Source organism: Clarias gariepinus, chromosome 6, assembly GCF_024256425.1.
Source record: "Clarias gariepinus isolate MV-2021 ecotype Netherlands chromosome 6, CGAR_prim_01v2, whole genome shotgun sequence".
NCBI lineage: Eukaryota > Metazoa > Chordata > Actinopteri > Siluriformes > Clariidae > Clarias > Clarias gariepinus.
In genome coordinates this window covers 35982500-36007662 of record NC_071105.1, presented here as the reverse complement: position 1 = coordinate 36007662, position 25163 = coordinate 35982500, and the positions used below count along the sequence as shown (strand labels likewise).

General features: G+C 38.8%; 2 protein-coding genes across 2 annotated transcripts; both read left to right on the top strand.

Annotated features, from left to right (window-relative positions):
* Positions 1 to 656: 656 nt before the first annotated feature.
* Positions 657 to 8897, top strand: LOC128526166 (cytochrome P450 27C1). The gene is made up of 9 exons (XM_053497771.1): positions 657 to 1417; positions 2562 to 2752; positions 3710 to 3909; positions 4027 to 4236; positions 4348 to 4511; positions 6397 to 6560; positions 6664 to 6742; positions 7231 to 7434; positions 7585 to 8897. The coding sequence occupies exons 1-9, from the start codon at positions 1130 to 1132 to the stop codon at positions 7699 to 7701; spliced, it is 1617 nt and encodes a 538-aa protein (XP_053353746.1). The 5' UTR covers positions 657 to 1129; the 3' UTR covers positions 7702 to 8897.
* A 498-nt stretch (positions 8898 to 9395) lies between these two features.
* Positions 9396 to 24774, top strand: map3k2 (mitogen-activated protein kinase kinase kinase 2). Its single transcript, XM_053498604.1, has 17 exons — positions 9396 to 9844; positions 12581 to 12653; positions 12751 to 12863; positions 13113 to 13153; positions 14216 to 14315; positions 14617 to 14730; positions 15035 to 15116; positions 15458 to 15588; positions 15692 to 15771; positions 15871 to 15938; positions 16056 to 16148; positions 16443 to 16664; positions 16763 to 16911; positions 17393 to 17524; positions 17618 to 17747; positions 17911 to 18088; positions 20037 to 24774. Exons 2-17 carry the CDS (start codon positions 12650 to 12652, stop codon positions 20254 to 20256), a joined length of 1857 nt encoding a protein of 618 aa, XP_053354579.1. The 5' UTR covers positions 9396 to 9844; positions 12581 to 12649; the 3' UTR covers positions 20257 to 24774.
* The last annotated feature ends 389 nt before the right edge of the window (positions 24775 to 25163 follow it).

The window sequence follows — 25163 nt, the reverse complement described above, 5'->3', positions numbered from 1 at the left end:
AATTCTGACTGACAGAAGACTTCAAGCACAGTATGGTGATGAGACTCCTAGCCACAGTAAAAACGTGAACAGTGCAAACCCATATGAAGTGCCTCTGAGAAAATTCAGTGAGTGGAACGCCTGATCTTTGATTTGAGAATTGATGGATAACTTGTCGCCAGCTTGATGAAGAGACACATTTGTCTGTGGGAACCATAAACCCAATCATTCACCAATGTCACTTGCACATTACACTTGGCTGGGTGTTACTGTCACATCCCCTATATGGTCCTGACCTCGCTCCAAGTCATGTCCACATGTTTGGGCAATAAAAGGAGTTCCTGGGAGGCCAGTGTTCAGATATGAATTAGACAGGAATAATGGTATCCAAGCAATAGTAAAACGCTGGGATAAGTGCATTAGTGGTGCAGGAGATTATATAGAGAAATAAGTTTTTTTTTTTTTTTTTACTGTAATAACTGTGTTCTCTTATTATGTACAGAATAAAAGAACAATAAGCTTATTAAATTAGAAAACCACTAACTTCTGCCTAATTTTACATATCCATTCATTCATTCATTTATCTTCTATACCGCTTATCTTATGTACAGGGTCATTGGGGCTTGGAGCCTATCCCAGGAGACTTAGGACATGAGGCGGAGTACACCCTGGACAGGGTGCCAATCCATCCCAGGGCACACACACAATTTGGGAACGCCAATGAGGGCTAACCTATCTGTGTTTGGATTGTTGGAGGACACTGAAGTACCCGGAGGAAACCTGGGTGAGAACATGCAAACTCCACGCACACAGACCAGAGGTGGGAATCGAACCCTCTGCTCTGGAGGTGGGAGGCCACAATGCTAACCACTACTAGAACATCAGATCAAAAATGGCGTTTGGCAGTGAAGGAGTTTTTTTGGTGATCCAGGAGAAGGATTACTACACAGTGTGATGGATATTTATGGATTACAGATTTCCCTTGGTTTTTTTTCCCCCGTCCGTCACGCCCCCTCTCTCCACTCTCCAAGTCAGGAAGAAAGTTCGAGAGTTCCTCTGGTGAAGCTTTCTTCTTTCTTTCCCCGTCGACGCGCTTCGGTTTAACCCCGCTCTATATTATTTTCCCGCTCTGTATTATTTTCCCGCTCCGATGGCTCTCCGGAACGCTCTTCTTCGCGTTCTGCGTAAACCTCTGCGCGACGACTCGAGCGCGCGAGTGTTGCCGCAGTCTCGCGCGGTGCACAGCCCCGCTGTACCAGACGAACGCGCACGAGCCGCTGCCACCTCCACCACCGCCGCCGCTGCTGACGCAACCGACGCCGAGATGAAGCACGCAGGTCCGGTGAAGAGCCTGCGTGAAATGCCGGGTCCAGGCGTCATCGGAAACCTCATAGAGTTTTTCTACAGAGACGGGTTCAGCCGCATCCACGAGATCCAGGTTCGGATTTATTAAAAATGGTTTTAGAGTTTGCTGTGTGTGTGTGTGTGTGTGTGTGTGTGTTGTTTTTTTTTGCTTTGCACCAAATTTCATAAACTTTCCGTTGCATTACAAATGCATACAACCGGTGCCAAAGTTTGCATGCCAAACATTACAACAATTTTCTTATAACTGCCAGATTTTAACAAGCCAGTGTCTTTTATAACAGAGATCTGAGATTTTAACTTACTTAAACATTAGTTTTATTATTGAAAATCTGTACAAATATTTTCAATCATAACTTTAAAACCACTGATACCTGAGGTGAGTAACATTGTTCTTGCCTCAGGGTCTGTGTTCCTGGAGTGTGCATGTTCTCCCTGTGCTTGGTGGGGTTTCTCTGGATAATCCTGTTTCCCTCCCACAGTCCAAAGACATGCTCATTAGGCTAATTGGCAATTCTAATTGGTGTGATTTGGTGTGTGTGTGCATGTGTGCACGCACACTGTGATTGATTGGCATGTCCTGCTTTGTGCCCCAAATTCCTGAGATAATCTTCCAAATTGCCCATGGTGTGTGAATGTACATGTTGATGCTGACTGGTAAAAAGTGGAATAAATGCAATAGTCACCATTGGGCTCTACATTCTCTAGTTGGACTATAGAGGTTCCTTGGTGAATGGATGGTGACCTATATATTAGGCAGCAAGTTAACGGTCAATTCTCGAAGTTGATGTGGTGCTGGTCAGTGCTGGCTCATGCCTAGCCGTGTTCATCACAGAAAGCACCCACAATGAGTATGTGAGCATCGGAACTGGACGATGATGCAGTAGAAAAAGGTGGCCTGGTTGCACCAGGAGGCACAGTGGGAAGATGGCAAGTCGAGTCCTCACATTTATGTGGATGCTACTTCGATTTGTACTACTTCTTGAAGTTAAAGTTCATGGTAGCGGTATTCCATAGCCCTACCTCTTGTCTTGGTGATAAAATATGCTATTAATGTATGTATTTGCTGTCAGTGATAATTATTTATTTAAATTATTATTCAATTTACTCTACATCAAAGAGTTTAAACTTTAAAGGGGACTAATTCTGCCTTGATTAAGATGTGGCATATGTTCACGTATACTATATAATAGATCTCGTTCTTTTTCCTGTTCTTTCAGATGGAGCACAGTCAGAAGTATGGGAAGATCTTTAAGTCACGCTTTGGGCCGCAGCTTGTCGTGTCGATAGCAGACCGAGATTTGGTAGCGCAGGTGCTCAGGGCTGAAGGTGTAGCACCTCAAAGAGCTAACATGGAGTCATGGAAAGAGTACAGAGACATGAGGGGACGCGCCACTGGCCTCATCTCTGCGTAAAGCCTAATTTATTAAATTCTGTGTTTGTGACATTGCTGATATTGTTTATTCATGTCTGTTTATTTTAAGCATAAGAATCTTCAGGTAAAAGTTCACATAGTTAAAGTTTGTCTTAGGTAACGTGAATGATTTTTCATTCACGTTGGTTTCCACCCAGTGCTTTTTATTTGCATTTATTCTGTCTCATGGCTTTAGTTTAAAGGGTTTAAGATGGTTCTTATATTATTGTAGGAATAAAAATCATAAACTCTAAGGTTATTCTGTAAAAAATCCTCTTTACATACACTATGTTGCCAAAAGTATTTGCTCGCCTGCCTTTAGATGTATATGACCTTCAGTAACATACAATTTTTAATTTAGAGGGTTTAATATGATGGCCAACCCTTTGCAGCTATAACTTTTCTGGAACTCTTAATGCTTCAGCATACCAAGACATTTATCAACAATTTTATGCCCCCAGCTTTGTGGGAACAATTTGGGAACAGCCAGTTTCTGTTCCAACATGACTGCACACTGAGCACAAAGCAAGGGCCATGATGACATGGATGAGTGAGTTTGGTGTGAAAGAACTTGACTGCACCTCAACCTTAGCCTGGTAGAACACCTTGGGGATGAATTAGAGCGGAGACTGCGAGTCAGGCCTTCTCCAACCTCAGTGTCTGACCTCACAAATGCGCTTCTGGAAGAATGGCCAAAAATTCCCATAAACACACGCTCCTAAACCTTATGGAAAGACGCCTCAGAAGAGTTAAAGATGTTATAGCTGCAAAAGGGGCAGGGCCAACATCATATTAAACCCTAATTGGATGTTTATTACGTTTATACAAGGCCGGTGAGCAAATACTTTTGGCAATTTAGTGTATACTTAATATTCATTTCACTAGTTTAACCCTGGTAAACCTTTTTAACGGATGATAGAGCATAATTAAGACACGTCGACATGTTCTTTTTAGCGAGGCTGATGAGTGGCTGAAGATGCGCAGTGTGCTTCGACAGCTCATCATGCGTCCACGAGATGTTGCAATATTCTCAGACGATGTTAATGAAGTGGTGGCAGACCTTGTGGTTAAAGTGCGTAAATTGCGCAGTGAGCAACCTGACGGACTGACAGTCCTCAACGTCAATGATCTGTTCTTCAAATTTGCTATGGAAGGTGAGTGTGTGATTTTTTTTTTTAATTAAGTTTCACATACGTTTGGCCCTGCTTCCTGTCCATGTTGCATTTAACTGCACATGAGGTTTATATTAATTTTACAAAACCCTATCGTAGGTGTGGCGACCATCTTGTACGAGACCCGCCTGGGCTGCCTGGAAGATGAGATTCCCAAGATGAGCCAAGAATACATCGAGGCCCTCCATCTCATGTTTAGCTCCTTCAAGACTTCCATGTACGCAGGCGCCATCCCCAAATGGCTACGACCCATCATTCCCAAACCATGGGAGGAATTCTGCCATTCCTGGGATGGACTCTTTAAATTCAGTCAGTATGGAAGGGCAATTCTGGGAAGGTGTGGGTGCGACCAAGGGTCTAAAAAAAGACATGCTTGGCAATTGTGTACCTAATAGATTTGTATGTGTGTTTGTTCTTCAGGTCAGATTCACATTGACAGGAAGTTGGCGGAGATCAAGCAGAAGGTGGAGAAAAGAGAGGAGGTGAAAGGAGGTCTGCTTACTCACATGCTGGTCACTAAAGAGATGAATCTGGAGGAGATTTATGCCAACATGACTGAAATGCTCTTGGCTGGTGTGGACACGGTAAGAATAACACCGTGAGTTCAGTTTGTAACGGACTGTTTCAATATATAAATACCTGTGAAACACTACATCTATGAATATGCATTTTTGTGCAATCTTATAATAAAAAAATCCCAGATGTCCTTATTAGCTTGATAGCTAACTGCTATAAACCTAGCTTGTGTTTGTTTCAGAGTGACATGAGGAAGAGCTGCGTTTTAATTTCCATCATGATGTTCTATATAATCTGAGTAGCAAAACGTGTCGAAATATACCAGAACAAACAAAAACAGACTTAGCTTAATGAGCTAGCTGGTTTACTAAATAATATAGGAAACATTGTAATTCCTATATTTGAGTTTTACTTTGCATTACCATATTCTCTACAATTTATTTACATCAAAGTAGCAAAATCTATCAAACTGTCCCAGGACATATTACACTAAGACTTTGCTTTGCATCACCAGATAAGTGACTAGCATGTAGCGAAAACTAGCTTGGCTGTATATTATAGCTGGATAGGTTTGAATGTAGTGTTAAAAAGATTACACAAAGAACTAATAATAGACCTCAACCAAACAGGATGAGTTAATCATTTATAAAGGATGTTTTTGAGTTCAAGTGTGACATTAAACTTATCTAATACTGTAGCAATAATTACATGTAATCCTGTGCCAAAAGGCCAAAGTACTAATCATTTTGTAATACATAAGCAACAGTTGTGGATCTCTCTCTATACAAGAGTACTGACTGCAGCTTAAGAACCTGACATATGCAAAAAAAATGAATGACTTGTATATGTTACAATGCTTTTATTCATTCTTTCTTCTTCTTCATGCTTTGATAGTTTTAAATAAACTGCACACTGTCATCATAGAGTTTTACCAATCCTAACTAGTATATGATAACTTTTTAACCTAGTTCAGATTTATTTGTAATCAGAAATTCAAGTACTGCACAGTGCCGTGAAAAAGTTTTTTGTTTTTTGCATATTTTTTACACCCAAAGGATTCAGATCAGCAAACAAATTTTATAATCCGATTAAATATAAAATGCCATTTTACATTAATTATTTCATTTATTAATGGAAAAAAGCTGTCCAAACCTGTCTGGCACTATATGAAAAAGTGATTGCCTCTAAAACTGTTAACTGGTTTTGCCAACCTTGGTGGCAACAACTGCAATCAAGCATTTATAATAATTGGCAATGAGTCTTTCACATGGTTTTAATTAGCCACACCGAAGGGTTTAACCTGTTTAAGGTCATGCCACAGCATGTTAATCAGATTTAAGTCCAGACTTTGACTAGGCCACTCCAAAAACCTTAATTTTGTTATTTTGAGCCATTCAGAGGTGGACTTGCTGGTGTGTTTCGGATCATTGTCTTCCTGCATAAGTGCATTTAATGTCACCAACTTCTGGTAGAGGGCAGAATTTATGGATCCATCAATTATGGCAAGTCGGGCGCAGTGGTAAAGTGCTCGTCCTATCATCCGGAGATCGCTGGTTCGATCCCCAGGTGATGCTGTTACTTCTCACAGCCGAAGGCCTAGAGAGAACTGATTGGCCGAGCTCTCTCAGAGGGGAGGGATGAGAGGTACTTAGTGCTCCCACATTAATCACGGCACTACAGCCAATCAGGGGCGCCTGTGAGCTCGTGCACGCGGAAGGAGCGGCTAGTGCTTTCCTCCGAGTGTGTTACTCCGCCCCTAGTGCGTGAGCAAGCAGTTTGAAAAGATGCGGTCGGCTGGCGTCACGCGGTTCGGAGGAAACACGTGATAGTCTTCGCCCTCCCGGCTAAATGGTAGTAGTAGTCTTAATGTAAATAAAAATTGTAGACATAAGCTCTAACAAATTTTTTTTTGTTTGTTTGTTTGTTTTAACAAACCTCTCTTCCACACTCCAGACGTCTTTTACATTATCGTGGAGTACATACCTCCTAGCTAAGCATCCCATGGTGCAACAGCAGATCTATGAGGAAGTGACACGCGAGCTTGGTGGAAGAGTCCCCACTGCCGATGATGTTCCTCAGTTGCCACTCGTTAAAGGACTCGTCAAGGAGACACTCAGGTTAAAAAAACAACAACTTCTCACTCATTCAGTGGGAAATGTGTTATGATTGTGTTCTGGAGATACTGTACATCACTACATGTGTTCTGTGTGTTGATTGCAGGCTTTATCCTGTTCTTCCTGGAAATGGTCGAATCACTCAGGATGACCTGATTGTGGGAGGTTATTTCATTCCCAAAGGGGTACGTCTTAGCATTGCATGTCTGTGTGTCTGCTAGGGTTGTCGTAGGTTATTTTTTATACGAAATGCAGAAAATTACTGGCCTCCAAATTATGTTTGAATTTATTATTTTTTTTTACTGGTCTTAATATTACATATGTATCATTAATTATTTTACCTTTTTTTTTCTTCTTAATGATGGAGAGCCTTGGGATATTACATATGTGCATCTTTATATTTGAGAAGACAATATTTTTTTTTACTTAAGATTTAAGTGCAAGTTTTTAAAGATTTAAGATCATTTAATGATGTTAAAACACGGTTTTAATAGAGAACATTTAACTTGTCAGTGGTTTTAATGTTATGGCTGATCATGGTATGTTAATTTTATGCATTCATTTTTATTTGTTTATTGATATTCTATTGACATCCAATATTCATGCATTTGCCTATGTTTTATAGAAGTTGCCAGAATTTGTCTGATATTCATCAGCTACTCTCTTGTTCCAGACTCAGTTGGCTCTTTGTCATTACTCCACCTCCATGGATGAGGAGTATTTTCCCAAAGCGGAGGAGTTCCGTCCTGATCGCTGGCTCCGCAAAGACACTTCGGATAGAGTGGACAATTTTGGCTCAATTCCCTTTGGCTACGGCATCAGAAGTTGCATCGGCAGGAGAATAGCAGAACTTGAGATGTACTTAGGTCTCACCCAGGTGTGTATGTGTGTGCACTGAACCAGGACCTGTGTATACCTGTGTTTAAGTTTTATAGACATGTAACCTCATTTAGATAAAATTTATTTGGCTAAACCAACATGATTAGCTGAATTGAAGTCACAGAAAATCTTGCGTGATCTCTTCCAGCTCCTTCAGAAGTTCCGTATCGAGGTGTCTCCACTCACAGGCAACATCCGGGCCCAAACTCATGGCCTGCTGTGTCCTTCTGCTCCCATCAATGTCAGGTTTATCGACCGTGCATAAACCCCCATGTCCTTCTTAAATGCACATACTGTCCAATCCAAAAGTATTTGAGCATTTGAGTATTTTTACCTCAATGGATTTGAAAGATTTTATTCAAGGAGGTTAACAAAAATATTGCCGTTTATGAATTAAAACCGTTTTTCACACTTTCTTCATTTTTACAGGTTACAAAGTTATTAAATAAATGAATAAAAAGCAGTTTTATGTCCCATTGTGGTAACTGTTATGGGAATTCTCAAAATGGACCTAAGTGACTGGTGATTATTGACGATGTGCCTGCAGTTAGAGCTAGAAGGTCAAAACCAAAGATCAAAGGATTTCAAGGGAGGAAACTCAGCATTCGGTCATGTCCTTGGGTTCAGAACTTCAGGATTTAGTTTACTGCAAAGTTTTTTTTGCATCCATGTATTAAAATATTCAGATTCATAATGATAACGTTAGTTCGTCCAGATGCCTTTGAGCCTTTGTAAAAGTGGCTTCAATTCTTAAATGGTTAATACATTGTTTTTGTTAAACCCCTTTAATTAAAGTTGACAGTCTGCGCACTGAAATCCCATCTTAATTGCTTGATTTAATCTATTGGGGTAATTAGCAGAGGCAGCAATATGGAACTTGTATAGTATAAAAGTTATATAATATAAAATATATTAATAAAATATAGTGTATAAGTTAATTGTTTTATCTTGACTTAAATAATTACATCATGGGTTCTGTTTCTGTGTTATGCCTTACTTAGACCATAGACCATAAGTGGTGTCATAACTGTGTCATAACAGAAAGCCATTTTTTTTTAAATATAAATCTGTCAAAATTATTTACCAATCTTTTTCATCATGTTAAATTTTATTTCATAGGTTAAAATAAATAGTTTTTTTTTTAGATTGGAGCAGCGGTTCAGCAAACTGCAAGAAAATTCTCTTAATTAGTCTCTTTATTACAAAGATTTTGTATGACAGTTTTCTGCCTTGTGTGTAAATACAAAATGCATGACGCAAATCGATCCTTTCTAACATTTTAAGACTTTGTAGTGGCTGAGAAATAAGCAGAGTTGTGTGTGCCTTGTGTCAAGGTGCTCAGTGAGATAGAATTTGTACTGTACATGTAATTTGTACAGTAATATGTTGCTTATTCTATTTAGTAGAATATTTAAAAGTTTCACAACAATGTGTAAATAAAGAACAATAAACATCAAGAATAATCCTGCTTTTTGTCTTCTTTATACTGTACTTTTATATTTCCACTTGCCTGTTGAATCCTTTGTAAAGGCCGTAACTGTGTTTACCTTCTGCTACTGGTTTAATGTTGTTTATTGTTGTGCTAAATTGAATGAAAATATGTAAATAAAGTACAATAGTAAGGTGATAATATAATACAGTTTCACGCATCTTTACAGTCAAGTACTTTAAATTTAAATATGTTCTTTATGTTCTCCCCCCCCCCCCCCCACCTTCATTCCCCCCTCCTCGCAACATTGTACACAGGAGATAAATATATGAATTACCTTCGTTGGCCACTTGGCGGCGGTGTGATGTGGAAATACATTGCAAACATGTCATGAAGATCAAAGCCACAAACAGCGCGTTACAGAGGGTTGCGTTTTAAATACTTCCAGTTCTGATACCTAGCTCACTACATAGGGTTGTATTCAAACCTCAAGATAGCGCACTGAAACAGGCACTAGGGGGAGATTTGAGACTCGGTCCTGATTTGTGTAGCGCTCGGCCTGTTCCACAGAGGGGAACCGTATTCGTGGGGGGAGCGTCTCGGCGTCTCGGCTCGTGTCGTGTTGGAGGATTTTTGCATGTAAACAAAACGGACCGAGAAACGCTTGATAGCTGAACGTTAGCTGTGCGGGTCGGTTTGGCGGACGTGTTTCATGTAGATGCGCGCGCATCGGCACGAGCACACAACACACACATCAAATGTCACAAGTTAGTTAGCGTTAGTTTAATATAAAAACTACCTGGGGTAATGATGCACAGCTATCTTATGCTGCATTTAAGCTAATTTAAGCTGAGAGATGATATGATATGCATTTAGGCCTTGCACCAAAGTTGAACTTTATAACTTGTCAGTTTTGCGCGAGGCCCGCACTTTCAGGGCCGTTTTGGATGAGGAAGTGAACTCAACGCGGACAACCCAGGTGAGAAGCGTGCCTGGTTTCCTTAAGAATTTGTTCATGCCATGACTTTTGTATATAAAACTGTAAATAGTTAGTTTTCTGTGGGTATCCGTCTTGTGCGAGACGTTCTTAGCTAGCTAGCTGGGTTGCTAATTCTGTGTAGTCTCGCGCGACACTCGTAGCCACTTAGCATAACGTTATACAGCTAAGCTAGCGGCTAGCTAACGAACCATGACTGGTTGGGTTTCTGTTTTCATTAAAGATGCGTGTAATTAACTAAGTATGTAATGTAACGTGTACTGTAAATATAAATATTAAGCATATTTAATAAACTGGACCTAAAATATCGCAGCATTAGGAGCTCGGATGCTAGCGGTTTAGCAAGCTAATATGACGGAGTGTCGGTAACTAGCAAGCCTACCTTTACTACTTTTATCCTGGTCCGGCTGTGTTAATTAAAAATTATATATTTACCTTAGGTTCCGCAAAGTCGTTACAACACGTTAATATGTTTTTATTTAATGTCTCGTTGTTCAAAATTAAGAAAAGTATGTTTGGTTGTTATGCTAATGTGTGAATTAGCATTAGAGTCTCTCTCTGGTTGTGGTGTTTTTTTTTTTTTTAATCTGTGTAATTTGTAGGTTTGCTTAATATATGTGTTTTTTTCTTGTCACTTAGACAAATATATACATATGTTTTTGCAATGGCTATTAGTTTAACCTGCAAGCAACATTTAGCATGCTAAGAAGCTAACATCGAGCAAAGCTCTTGACAGCCTTGTCAGGGATCATCAGTCTTAAGGCAAGAATCTGGAGCTGAATAAGGTTTCATTTATTGAAAGATAGATGGATGTCACACACTGTCTTCGGTATTTGATAGGTTTGTTTATGCATATAAGACTTCCTCGAATCAAATGTTTGAGTATGTATGTATTTGCAGTTTATTAAGATATTAAAAAGGTAAGATTTTTTTATGTTAAATTGTTTTTAATGTAAAACAAGCAAAACTGATGCCTACATTCAATACCACAGTTAATGTTTTAATGGATTCAATGCAAATCAAAGTAGAAAATATAAAGAGTAGCTGCAACATCTTCCTGCAGTATGTCTAACAATAAAAACAATTTATGGCGTTTGATCGACATCTCTAATAGTGAGGATGAGGTTTGCTGAGATCAGTGAGCAGCGTAATCGTTAAAAATTATGTGAACTACGTGCATGCACACACAAAAAGGACATGTTTGGAGAATTTTGCTTCACATGAGAGTATCTTATTTGTGTGCTGCTCTCCGGATTCTCGGCAGCTGCCATGAAGCTATTAGCAACACTGTTTATACAACATATCTCAAACCTCACTCAGTAGAACAACAGAAACTGGTGTATAAAACTACAAATCCTCGATTGCCTATGTAGATATGTACATATCCTTTTAATTTTAAACATTTTGTTTTAACTCACGAATCAAGTAGGTGCATTCTGACACTGGAAGAGTAAATTTCATTAATTAAAGGTCATGTAGAAAGTGAACATTGTTGGTTCTGAATATAGGAGGAAAATGATTTTTTTTATAGGATATAGAATATAGGAGGAAGATGAATTTTTCTCGATCTAGTTAGTGAGGTTCACAAGTTTTATAAATCACATTAGTTGTGTAAATTGTATCTCTTTATTATGTGCATCAGATTGATAGACAAATTAACAGGAAACATAAAATCATCTCTATCCACATTTCAGTAATGGTATGAATGATGTGATTGTCAAGTGGCCTTAAAGCTCTTATAAAGTTCAAACAGTGATAAATGTTTTTTTTTTTATTGTTTTGATAATTTAGTTCTACAGCAACTGTGTTTCACACAGGAGGGATGCTGACGTGCCGAATATAGCCTTAAGTGTTATATTGCTTTTTTGCAATAGTTCTGCAAATGCCATTTATTGTCAACAGGTTATGAGTTGTTAGTTTGTTTAGCCAGTTATTTTACTTCAACACGTATCCTTCCATAATTGGCAAAACTTTCTTTCAGCTGTCAACAGAAAGTTAGTATATTTAACATAGGTGAAAGGTAGTTTAAATTCTTGCCTTTACTATGTAGACAAGAGGTAGGGAAAAAAACATGGAGGTGGTGGACAGTGCCCTTGATCAGGTATGGAAGCGTTAGAAGTGTTAGAAGTTAGTTAACTTTGTGGTTTCTGTTGCCTGTGAACAAAACTACATGGTCAGGTCAGAGGCAGTTTGAAACTACTTAGAAGTAGTTATTAAGAAGACAAATTGTTTAACATGAAAACATTATCAGATTTTTGACTGTTTTGACTGGTTTTGAATCTGGGTTTTGGCAGGTAGCTGCTCTCCCTTTTTCCAGTACTCCGGACTGTACTGCGATATTTTCACTCATGCTGGGACCAAAAGTAGTGTAATTGATGAGTAATGATTGTTAGATCACCTGTGATGTTAAACGTCCCAGTGTTGTTATACTCTATATAACTCCCTGTGGAATGTCCTGTTGAACAGTCAGTTAATTGTCCTGAACCTACTGTTGTATAATTTAAATAAAGCATGTTCTAGATGCAGTAAAAAGAAAGAAACAAACAAACAAAAAAAACCCCACTTAAATTAACGTGACTAAACTTGTCATTTCGACCTGATGTGTCTGACCTTTAAATTAAGGATTGCACAAAAACTAATTCCATATTTGAAATGACTTTAACTTAGTTTATGCTGAAGCGAGGGCATTTACTCACACTTGCATTTCTCTGCGTGTAGGAGAAAGGAACCCATTTGATGGGCAAATCCTCTTTCCTGAACTCCTGGGGCAAAATCTGAGCAGTGATCATGGGTATGTTCCGATTTTTTCACAATTTCACTATTGTTGTTTTTATTGTTATTGTCAGATAATTAAATAAATACACATGTAATTTTTTTTCCCCTGACAGACGAACAGGAGGTCCTAAATTCGATCATGCAGGACCTGGCTGAACTGCATCGCTCCAATCGGTCAGCCATGCCTGATCTGGGAAAACCCAAAGCCTCGTCGCCCAAGAACCAGGTCTGTTGTTTTTGCTCAGTTAAAAGCATCACGAGAGAAGAGTATAACAGTGAGAAATGTGACCGTTTTCGGGAAGTTCTAGGTAACCGTATAATTGTTTGTGGCTGTTCGGCAGCACCATACAAGGAAAAATGTAAGGGAAGTATTTAAATACTCTGTTAGTTAAAGGTAAAATGAAGCTGAAGGAAGTGATCGAGGTAAATGTATTGTTGCAGAGTTTGAGATTTTCTGTCGCTTTCTTCTTTGCAGAATGATGTTCGGGTGAAGTTTGAGTACCGAGGAGAGAAGAGGTATTGATTTATCTTATAAAGACGTATTGCTCAGGACTTGCTGGTGTTGATATGTGTACATGCTCTAAAAGGATGTTTCTAAAATGTTAGGAAGTACAAATGTAGTTCTATTTTATTTATTTATTTATTTATTTAAACCTTAGGTATGTTAGCTAAATTTTGTGCGGTGACAGTTTTGGGGTTAATGTGCAGCATAGAGCACGTTATAAAATCACCTTGTGAACGGTTTAGGGTAGTCTTTTTTCAACAGACAGTCATCACATAGTGTTAAAGACAATGTACAACCAGTGTTTCGGACACAGCGTGAAAAACTTTAGGTCGATAAAGTCTCTTTGTATGTAACGGGCTTTAAGATTATTCATCAGGATGTGATTTGCTTGTGAAAAGTAAAAGTTTTCAAGTACATGATAAACTTGCCTTTTTCTTTGGTTGTTTGATCGCTGGGATGAGATCACTACTACTGCTTTGTTCTTTAAACAAAATAACTGCTTTTAGTGGAGGAATGGACAGTCCTGCCGTCTTGCCCTTAGATTTTTTTATCTGCCATCTTTTATAATGACGTTCAAAAACGGGATATAATTTAGTAATTAAAGTTCCGGTTTCCTATCTGAAAAAGTTACTATTTAGAAAATCCTTTACTACTGTCAGAGTACATCTAATTTGTTTACTATTTTAGTTTGCACTCTGGTAATATTTAACGATAATTAAATATTTTACACGTTTATTTTCGTTCATTTTGGTTAATGATACATTAGAGCAGCTCTATGAGATTCTTTCGCTTTTTTCCAGCTGTTGAAACACCTGCACTGATTATTCAGTGTTTATATTTCCTCTTTTGAAGATTAGTTGGAAGCTCGTAGAGCTCACAAAAAAAGTCCTTTCGGTCTTTAAGAAGCCCAGAATAAATGCAGTGTACAGAGATGCTAGTTTTTCTTTTTTTTTCTTTTCTTATTTGTGATGTAATTATGTTGAAACATTGCATAACTGTATTGTTGTGTGCGTATGTGCACGGCGGTACACATGGCAACATGTTGTAATGTACTTTCCCGTGTGGTGTTTTAGGATCCTGCAGTTTCCTCGACCTCTTAGGCTGGACGATCTGAGTGCTAAAGCTAAAGTGGCGTTTGGTCAAACGATGGACCTGCACTACACAAATAATGAGGTATCACAGATCAGTGTGCATGCGTAGGCTGTATCAGATGTCATAGTTAGTACTTTGTTGCAAATTCTTAATATGTATGATTCAAACATGGCTCAGTGGAATAATGAAGAATGTGCTACACAAGTTATACTGAAATTAATTAGAAGTGTAATTTCAGAAGTAATAATTTTCTTCTTATCTTTTCACTTTCACTTTTTTGTCTCCTTCTCTGCACTGTCGTACTTGTGTGCTCACTTGCGTGCTCTCTCTCTCTCTCTCTCTCTCTCTCTCTCTCTCTCTCTCTCTCCTTCTCCTTCTGTAGCTGGTGATTCCATTGAGCACCCAAGATGATCTGGATAAGGCTGTTGAGCTGCTGGATCGCTCTGTCCACATGAAGAGTCTCAAAATACTGCTTGTGCTTCCACCATCTTCTCAGGTCAGTCAGGGTTCATATATAATTTTTTATTATTTTTTTTTTTTAATGCATCACAAAGCTCTTAATTTGCATGCTCAGATCTTATTTCACACGCCATGGTGCTTAACATATGTTTAAAGCATGAGCTTCCCTAAGCTTAGTCTTGATATGTCGTGGATGCAGTTACAATTCCAAGTTTTCCAGAGATCTTGAGCTTGCATTGCATCCAGGGCATTTAAGTGGCATGAACCGCAATGTTTTAATGGTCATTCAAAAGACATTCATTTTATTGTGGTATCGTTGCTGTTTTTCTTTACTTTATCAGAACTCCCTCTCCGGTATGAATATGTTGCTGACTCACGAGCATCTCGACAACACGGACAGGAAGAACATGCTGGCCTTGATAGGTCAGTGCGGACTTTCTAAGCTGTCTTTTTAATCTTTATGCTCCCTTTTCTTTTAATTTATATATTTATTTTTATTTAATCCCGTCTGAAATCATGTACTTCATGAACCTGATTGAATTAATCTGTATGGAAAATTATACCCTCGTTCTGGTAAATCATTGCCGTCTCAAGACATGACTCAGTATATGAATGAGGATAAAGATGAGTGTGCTGACTGGGTTTGAATTAAAACGATTGCGTCCTGTTGATTATGACGGTTCTCTCATACAGTCAGATATTTCTTTTTTTCAAAGACGAGATTAAATTTTAGTTAAACGGAAAATGAATTGCTGTCTGTGCAGGATCTCAGTCGACAGACCGAAGCTCTCCCCCTCCAGGCTATATCCCCGATGCTCTCCAGCAGGTGGCCAGAAACGGCTCGTTCACCAGCATCAATAGCGAGGGCGAGTTTATACCTGAGAGCATGGACCAGGTGATGACACATTTATTGCCTTTTTGAATATAAAACAGGCTTCAACATGTGTCAGGATGTTGGCAGGGAAATTGCTCTAACACCCATGTGTTTGTATGAAAAGATGCTGGATCCACTGTCCATGAGCAGCCCAGAGAATTCCGCATCAGGCAGTTGTCCATCGCTGGATAGCCCTCTCGACAGGTAATTTCTCTCACACACACACAGACACACACACACTTGCACACAATCATAGATTTTAAGATGAATCCTTAAAGTGACTTTATTTTCTTTATCTTATAGTGATACCTATCCTAAATCCCGCATGCCTCGAGCACAGAGTTACCCAGACAACCATCAGGACTTTCCAGGTAAGCTTTTCCCATCAAACAAACAAAAAAGGGCACTTAACTAAGATTTTTTAAAATTATTATTATTAGATCTGTTGTAAAGAATTACTAATATAATTTAACTTCTCCATAATTCAGAATGCGACATTCCAGTATTTGAGAAGTCAGGGAAAGGTGGTACGTATCCACGGAGATACCCCATCCACTTTGGTATGCAGGACTACAGTGATGGTGAGGGACAACTTAAGTTCTTTAATGCAAATAATGTACATATTGCTATCGTTATTATACTGTTATGTTACATATATACTATCGTAAGTAGTTAATTTTAAGACAGAAGGTTTATAGTGTCTTAGAAAACCATCTTAGAAAAAATATCTTAAGCAGCTCATTATGTGTTTTTTTTTTAAAGACACTACAAACCTTCTGCCTTAAGAAGTGCATCGATAAAATAATCTATAAAGATCTAATAATGTCTTGTATTTATTTTTAATGTATATTTATTTTTTTGTTTTCTTACTGCAGGACGTAAGACATTTCCACGAGCACGGCGAACACAGGGACACGGTTTCCGCTCACCCATGAGTTTCAGTCCGACAGACCAGAGCCCGAGCACCAGCAGCGGCAGCAGCATCTTCTCACCTGAATTGGAAGAGCCAGGCCGTCGTCGCCGTGGCAGCGACATAGAGCCCAACCCCAACACGAACCCAACGCTCTCTGTCATGGACATCAGCCCCCCCAGTCGCTGTCAGTTTCTTGGATTCCCTTTTTATTAATTCCTTTAAGTTTTTCAGTTTTTTGTGTGATGCTTCACTAATAGTGTGTCTGTTTTTGTGTATGTGTAGCTCCTCGCGCCCCCACAAACTGGCGCCTGGGAAAGCTGCTGGGGCAGGGAGGATTTGGTCGGGTCTTCCTCTGTTACGATGCTGACACGGGCAGAGAACTCGCTGTCAAACAGGTCCAGTTCGACCCAGACAGCCCGGAGACGAGCAAGGTTAGAGACAAACACATTTGCAGTATTTGTGCGACGTGAATATGATGCAGTGTTTAGCACAATGCACAGTTCTTTCTTTAAGGAATAACGGGCTTGCTGAATTACATGGGCATTCATTGCTTATCAGGTCATCCTTGCAGTAATGCAAGGATTTGGCACCAAGTTGAGAGTTACTTTTAACTGGTGACTGATTAGTTATGACCTTTGAATATTATGGGATACGTAATATTTACACAAGCCATTGTATGTACTGTATGTGCACATAATTGTTTGTTACAATTTTAAACATGGTAAATATTTTGCTCCTACATGGGATGCTGTGTAAACAGTGCACCACCTGCAGGATTATAGAGGAATAGGATTTTTTTCAATTTACCACTTCAAATGTAAAAATATAATAAATATTAAATAATATAAATAGTAAATTTTGAGTCAGTGTCTTGTGTATGCGTCATGTTTTTATTTTATTTTATTTTTCAAGGAGGTGAGTGCATTGGAGTGTGAGATCCAGCTCCTAAAGAATCTTTTTCATGAACGTATCGTCCAGTACTACGGATGCTTGCGGGACACACATGAAAGAACTCTGTCGATCTTCATGGAATACATGCCGGGGGTAAAAACACAAATTATTTTACATCATCGGAAGCGAACCTTGTTAAAAACCACCTTCTGAGGTGTGACGTTCTCGGGTTGTTTGTTTTCTCAGGGATCAATTAAAGACCAACTCAAGTCATACGGCGCACTGACAGAAAAAGTCACGCGTAAATACACACGGCAGATCTTGGAAGGAGTGTGTTACCTGCACAGCAACATGATTGTACACAGAGATATTAAAGGTGAGAACACCCACAGCTCTGGCATGACCAATAAGGGGAAAGTATGAAAGTAACTTTAGTGGTAGCTCTTACAATATTGTAAGCAATGTTTGGATGTTTATTTAAAGTCCTTACCAAATTTATTTCATTTTATTTTCTTTTTTTTTTTTCGCGTTTTGGGCAGGTGCTAATATTTTGAGAGATTCAGCTGGGAATGTAAAGCTAGGTGACTTTGGGGCAAGTCGGCGGCTACAGACCATCTGTCTCTCGGGAACGGGTATAAAATCAGTGACAGGAACACCATACTGGATGAGTCCAGAAGTCATTAGCGGAGAGGGCTATGGGAGGAAAGCCGATATATGGTAAGTGTGAGGATATCTGTGACTAGAGATGTGTGAATTAATCAATATTTTGTCGGTTGATTCAGTTTATCAGATCGACGGGGCAGCTTCCAATTCAGAATTGCTGCACACTTGGTTTTATTGCTGCCACCTACTGGAATGTAGTGTGGAGCAGAAGATTGACGGTGAAAAAAAAGCTCATTGCTTTGTGCGAATCTCTCTCTCTCTCTCTCATATATATATATATATATATATCTGCTTGAGACATATCAGACAAATTTGAGTGCTTTTGAATCTGATTGAAAATCGCAATGCCTTAAAAACTGAATTGAGAAAAACTGTTCTGGTTCAAAACTCATATAATGTGTGCAACAGTGTGAAGTCAAAGCAGCAGTCAATGACCACTACGGAATTTGTATCCCAAAACAAAGTTCCACCTTTATGGCAGAAGCCATGTGTTACTTGCTCTTAACATATCGAAAAGGAAAGGGAAACAAATCGATTCAGTATTTACCGACTCAAAATCCTGTCTACAAGCTTTGGAATCTATAAAAACAAATCATCCAAAAATAATTATTGATATATTAATCTAGGCAAACCAACTACAGAAAAAACATCACAATATTGTCTTCTACTGGATTCCAGGACATAGTTGAATTACGGGAAATGAACAAGCTGACATGGCCTGACATGGCAAAAGATTCAAGATTCAAATAACTTTATTAATCCCAGAGGGAAATTGCTTAATTGCTTAAAACAAGCCCTTACAGAAACAATTAGTGTATGTCAGATTCCACCCTCTGACCTTAAGCCATTGATAAATCAGTATATATTCAATAAATGGCAAGCAGAATGGGAACAGTACCAAAACAACAAAATATTCGAAACAAACCCAGTGGTGGGAAAAAGATGCTTTCATCCCTTCGAATCAAGATGCGACATGGTCGTATATACAAGGTGCCATAAAAGCCATACAAATTTAAACCATGCGTATTTATTTAAGAATGAAGAAGCTCCAAAATGTTAGCACTGTAGCACTACCCTAACCATAAAGCATATACTTTTGACCTGCCCAAGTTTTGATACCATAAGAAAACAACTTCTACAAGAACAAGATTTAAAAAACATATTTTGCAAGACAAAACCAGAAAACCTTTTGATCCAAAGTGCACCTAAAGAACCTTATGTAAAGTCTTGTTCTTCTGGCCAAGGCCATGCTATAATGTAATAGTTATTTATTTACTTTTCCCACAGCTCTTTAAATCCCTTACATTATAACATAATATTATATTGGTTCAAATAAAACAGTTTAATGTTTGATATGTATCTGCCATGGAATAGCCTGGGAAGCTGATATGGCAATAAATCCTAATACAAACAAACAAACAAACAACATTTTGAATGAAGATGTAAGTGGACTCTTATTATAAAGAACCCTGAGAACCACTGATTTAAGCAAAGTGCATTCTTATGCCTTGTGAAACTAGAGATGTTTGTGGGTGGGAGGGGTTTCTGTCCACAAACGACAACAAAAAAGTTTTTTATTTGTTTGCTAATTATGTTATTCATGTACAAACTGGTAAAAGAGATTGAGTCCTTCTGCTCCTCTAGGTCAGGCTATAGCCAGAAAGCGTTATTTAAAAGCGTTTCTGGAAGTTAAAAAGGAGTAAAAAGTGTTTTATAGCTGACAGGAGACACTTATCCTGGTTGTCGTGTAATAAGACAAAAGTGCATAGCTGTGGTGACTGGCTTAAGAATGCATGGATAAAAACTGTAACCCTACTACTAACGTCTACATAAACTATATCTAATTATTGAGCTCCTATTTGCTTTGTGTGATCTCATGCAATTTCCCCCCCTTTTGTTTCTTCAGTACTGTGTATCAGTGGCAGATGTTTCAGAAGGACAATAGGACATGTGGATGAGAACTTTATCGTAATGACTAACGATGATTTTCGTGTCTCTTTAGGAGTGTCGGCTGCACCGTAGTTGAAATGCTAACTCAGCGGCCTCCCTGGGCGGAGTTCGAGGCGATGGCAGCCATCTTCAAAATCGCAACTCAGCCAACCAACCCTACACTCCCAGCTCACGTCTCTGACCACTGCCGCGACTTCCTAAAACGCATTTTTGTGGAAACAAAACAGAGGCCGGCTGCTGAGGACTTATTACGGCATGTTTTCGTTCACTAACCCCTTCCCGTCCTTGATCACTGAACGATTAGAGACAACCCTAAGTGTCTGCTCTTTTCTACACTTCGCCCAGCCTGCTGTAAAGCGTTCCCTTTTGGAGTGGACAAAATGGGGGGTGGGGGGTGGGGGGAACGTGCGGCTTAGCAGGAAAGGGGCTCCATGCCCCTGTTGGTGGAGGATAGCATTTTGGGAGCAGCTTGATTCTGTATGAAATCATTGCACCTTAATTTCACTCAGGGGTTCATACCCCTAAAGACTAAAGGAGTTTTGTTATCGTAGACAATTTTCTTTCTTTTGAGGGAGAGAAGGAGACCAGGTCTCCCAATAGGAAACCAGGCTCCAGGGAGTCTCATCAGGCTCGTGGGATAAATCTGAGAAGCTATCTTGTTCCAACACAATTTGTTGAATGTTCTGTCAAGCCCAGGAGAGGGTTGGTGTGCCATCAAGCTGCTAAAAAAAATAGCAAATCTAAGGGGAAAAAAAAAAGATCTGACCACAGGGTGTTGGGACTCCAGCGTTACTCCTCCAAGTTCTCATTGTCTTGCACAGTTCGTATAGACCACAGACACACACTTTTAAAGTTCCTTGACATTTATACTTCAGATTTTATCACTCACTATGCTGTACAAATGTTCATTTTTGCTGTATTTCTGTCTCCCTCTTTTGTGTTCACGGATTATGTGGAGTGTGCCACTCTAGGGTCAAGCAGGATTATGCTTCATTTGCTTCACTCGCAATTGGTGTCGCTTTTGCTTTGTGCCTTTTTAGGTTTGTGGAAACAGTTTTTTGCGCGTTTGCGCTCCCATGCCGAGTGACCTGCAAGTCTTGTCCTTGACGTATTTTCTGCTTTATTAACAAACTGACTCCAGGTCAGGTCCTTAAGCACTCCCTTTGCCTTCACGTAACACAGTGCCGTTGTCTTCAGTGTGAGGTTGTGTTTGAAACCCATTTATGCGTAAAAGCCAAAAACCCACTGTGGGGTTGGTGCCTAGTGACTTGAAAACTAAAATCCACCCTAAACGACTTGCATATCGATTTTTAAAACAAACACATCTTCAGTTGTGTTAAAGATTTATTTGAATTTATATAATTACAACTTTTCATTCATATGATGCTCTGGTTTTACTTAACGTTTTCCCACGTCTCACGCAATGCCACTTGACGACCCGTGGGTGCGTCGCCGTGTGGGTTTTTTGTTTTCTCTTCACCCATACAGAGTAACATCCTTTACTCTGTTTAGCTCCAGATCTCTGTATTCTAGCTCAGTTTCCAAAGCTTTTAACTTTAGTGCTTTCATTGCTGTCAGTGCCAACAAGTCCAGCATGTTGTACGTCTCCAGTTTGCCGCTGGACAACTGAGTAATATTATAGATGCTTTGCATTCTGTGACAGTGCTTTTTGAATGTGGGGTTCTGTGTGCTTTGAATGTCTAGTTTGAAAAGAAACTCTTAGTCTTTGCAGAATCAGAGCGTAATTCCTCTTGAATGTTTTTCTCGTTTTAATCAGCAGTGTCTCGCTGCGGCATCACAGCTACACATGACAAAACCCTACACAGCACCGCGATGTGTACATACTATCGCCAGAGTTTCTTAAACACGGCGCGGATATTTCACCGCAATCATATGTAATGTCTTTTAGGGTGGAGTTTTCCTTAAGCAGCAGTATGAATGTTATTTATTTGAAATCGACGATTGACTGAATATACACAAAATATTCTTTAAAAAAAAAGAAAAATGTATTTACACACGTTTAATTGCCATATTTTGGAAGCCTTTTAATTCTATAGTATTATTATTATTTTTTTTGCAGTACCATAAGATATGAAGAAAAAGTATGAGATTTTACTCAAGATTTGAGTTCAGTGTTTTTGTTTATTTATTTTATTTTTTTTAAAAAGCAGACCTCGGAAACTAACATGGATTCAAGTTCTCGTCAGTAGTACTTGACCGTATTTGTAACTGAAACTCGCTGTTCTATCTTGAGACAGGTATTCATTTTTGGTTTGGCTCATCTTATTAATCCGTAACCCACAATTGCACACACTACTGCAGCATGCTTAGTGTCTCAGCTTGCTTTTTGTTTGCAGAAGTGTAGCTTGATTGGAAATATACGGTACACCAGTGCCTAGGTAGTGTTTTTTTTTTGGTTTTTTTTGCACAAGTTTCTCTTTGGTACCTTTTTTATGCCTTGGGTCTTGGCACAGCTCTTTGGCATCTGTTTGCTTGTTCGTACACCACCACTGAATTTTCTGAACGAGCTTAACCTTTTAACAAAGTACACCGTTCAATGAAGTGATGTTTTGCTCGTAGGCCCAGACTGATCAGAACCATGCTCCCTGTGTATAGAATCAAAGGGCCATGTTTACTTCCAGACATTTCGACTACTCCAAACGAATTATTTTCTTCATTGACCTTAAACTCAACAGTCTGTAAAGTTTCCTCATACATGTATTACACATGTAATCCCATCCGAATTTTTTTCCAAAGATTTTAGATACCTTTAAGTTGGCATGTAAACATGTTTATCAACCGTCAGTTTTGCCCTCATGTACATTTGTGAGATATTTAAAAACAAAACAAACTAAAAAAACTTACGCTTTAATGTGAATGCACACTTATGCATTTGGTTTGGAACCTCTCAAAGCTAAATCTAATGATGTGCATAAAAAGCTGCTGGGTTTTTGGTCACACATGAAAAGGACATGATCTGTTTAGTCGTTCACATAGGTCAGAGTTTGCAGAGCAAAAAAAAATCCTGTAGGGCATCATGTCAAAGTAGTTACAGTTTGTTTGATGAAAACATTACATCAGATTCGCACTAGCCTGCTGTTTTGTTGTTATTGTTGTTGGTGTTTGTGTGAGAGAGGGAGACAAGGAGAGAGCTTTTTTTCCCACTAGCACTGTAAAGTATTGACTACCACAAGAAACAAGAAAAAGCAGATACGCCGGTGCTTTAAAAAAAAAAAAAAAAAAAGCCTCTCAAGAGCCGTTAACGATTAAGACGCAACCGTTTCACTCCGAACAATGTTTACAGCTTTTGTACTCCAGCTTCATCTGTTTACTGTTAGAGACTCAGAGAGCCTATTGTTTGAATTGTTTAGTGTCATTATGTTGAAGCACTCTCAGTCCAGTTAATGCAAGTTCAGGTACATTCTGACACCCTAGTCCAGTAATTATTGGTACATCCTGGTTCTCTGAGCCATCAGCACTTTTTTTTTCTTTAATTGCTCTACTGCGTTCCTTGTTGTGCTTTAGCCATGTATCTCAAAGTCAAAAGGTCAGAATTGGAAAGTGCTCCTGTTCGTTTAGGTTTAAGGTGCGATTGAAACACAGTTTTACGTTTTTCTGTTCGTACTGAAATGGAAAGAAAGCATTATTCTGTGTCTGTTAGAATACTTGGTGTGCAGGCCTTTGTAACGTACGTACGTACAATTGTACAATCGTCTGTCCTTTTGATGTTGAAATTTTTGCACATTTTTCAAGACCATAATTTGTACACTGATTTTAATACTTTTGCCAGTGAATGTTTGGCACATCGTGTGTGTGTGTGTGTGAAAGAAAGAGAGAGAGAGAAAGAAATAGTGTGTGTGTACAAATGTGTGAATGCTTTTGTTTATACATAGAGACAGGGAACAATTAAAGTTTCTCTGACTCGGTGTGGCGGGAAGAGCCGAGCTTGTGCAGGAGCGTACTGCTCGAATTCCAGATGGCACTGTTTGTGTGTTGGCTTGTACTTCTGCATTCTTGTATGTCTGTATGCTGTCTGCAGGATCGAACAAGCCGCCTTCATGTTGTTGTTGTGGTTGTTGTTGTTGTTGTTGTTGTTGTTCCACCTTCAACATTTTCTAACAACTTGTTCCTAATCACCATCCAAGCATCACTTAACTAACAGGACAGGCTTTCTAATGAGGTTTGTTGTGCCACTGCTGCCACTCCTGAATGCACTTTTTTTGTATGGATGTGTGTGTACGTGTGTGCGGGCGTCAGACCTTTTTCTGAATTGCGTATTGCCAGTGCAAAAGGCACTGCACTCAATGCCTTGCGCTTTTGACTACACAACTGAAAAGGGAAAGTTAAATAAATAAGTATAACCAAAAGTGGAAAAAAATGCCAAAAAAAATTAAAAATTAATAAAAAGAAAGATTTTCTCTTTTCGACAGAGTTTACTTATCTGACTTAAAACTCTCTTGTCTGCTTTGTCTATGGTACGAGAAAGCCATGTTTATAATTCAATTTGGTTTGTGACCAATAAGCCTGTTTATATGAAATCTGTATATCAGTGCTACGCATAATTTTTTTATATATATATATATATAAATTTTATTTTATTTTTTTCTTCTTCTTTTTTTTTTTTAAACTCGAGATTATATGCATGATAGGCATTCGAAAACACCAATGAGGTTGTGACCTGCTGTGAAAGCAGAGCTGATTGGACAATTTGCTGGACATCATGAGATTGCCTGTTAACGGCTGGCACTTTGTATAGTGTTGCTAATAATGATGATAATGAATAAAAAAGATATTTATTTCACATTTGTTGTGCTGTTGGTTTTTAATTAAAAAAGAGGGTGTTTTCTTAATATATAAGTATTTCATACAGGTACAGTGCCATGAAAGTTTTTTCCCCTCTACTGATTTGATTAGATTTTTTGCATATTTGTTACACTTAAATGTTTCAGGTCATCAAACAAATGTTAATATTACACAACAGTAACCTGAGTAAATACAAAACACAGTTTGTAACTGATTACAGTATTTTATTTATCAAGGGAAAAGCTATCCATACCTACCTGGCCCTATGTGAAATAGTAATTGTCTCCTAAACCTAATAACTGGATGTGTTGCCGCCAACGGTGACAACTGCAATAAAGTATTTGTTATGCTGGCAATGAATCTTTCACGTCACTGG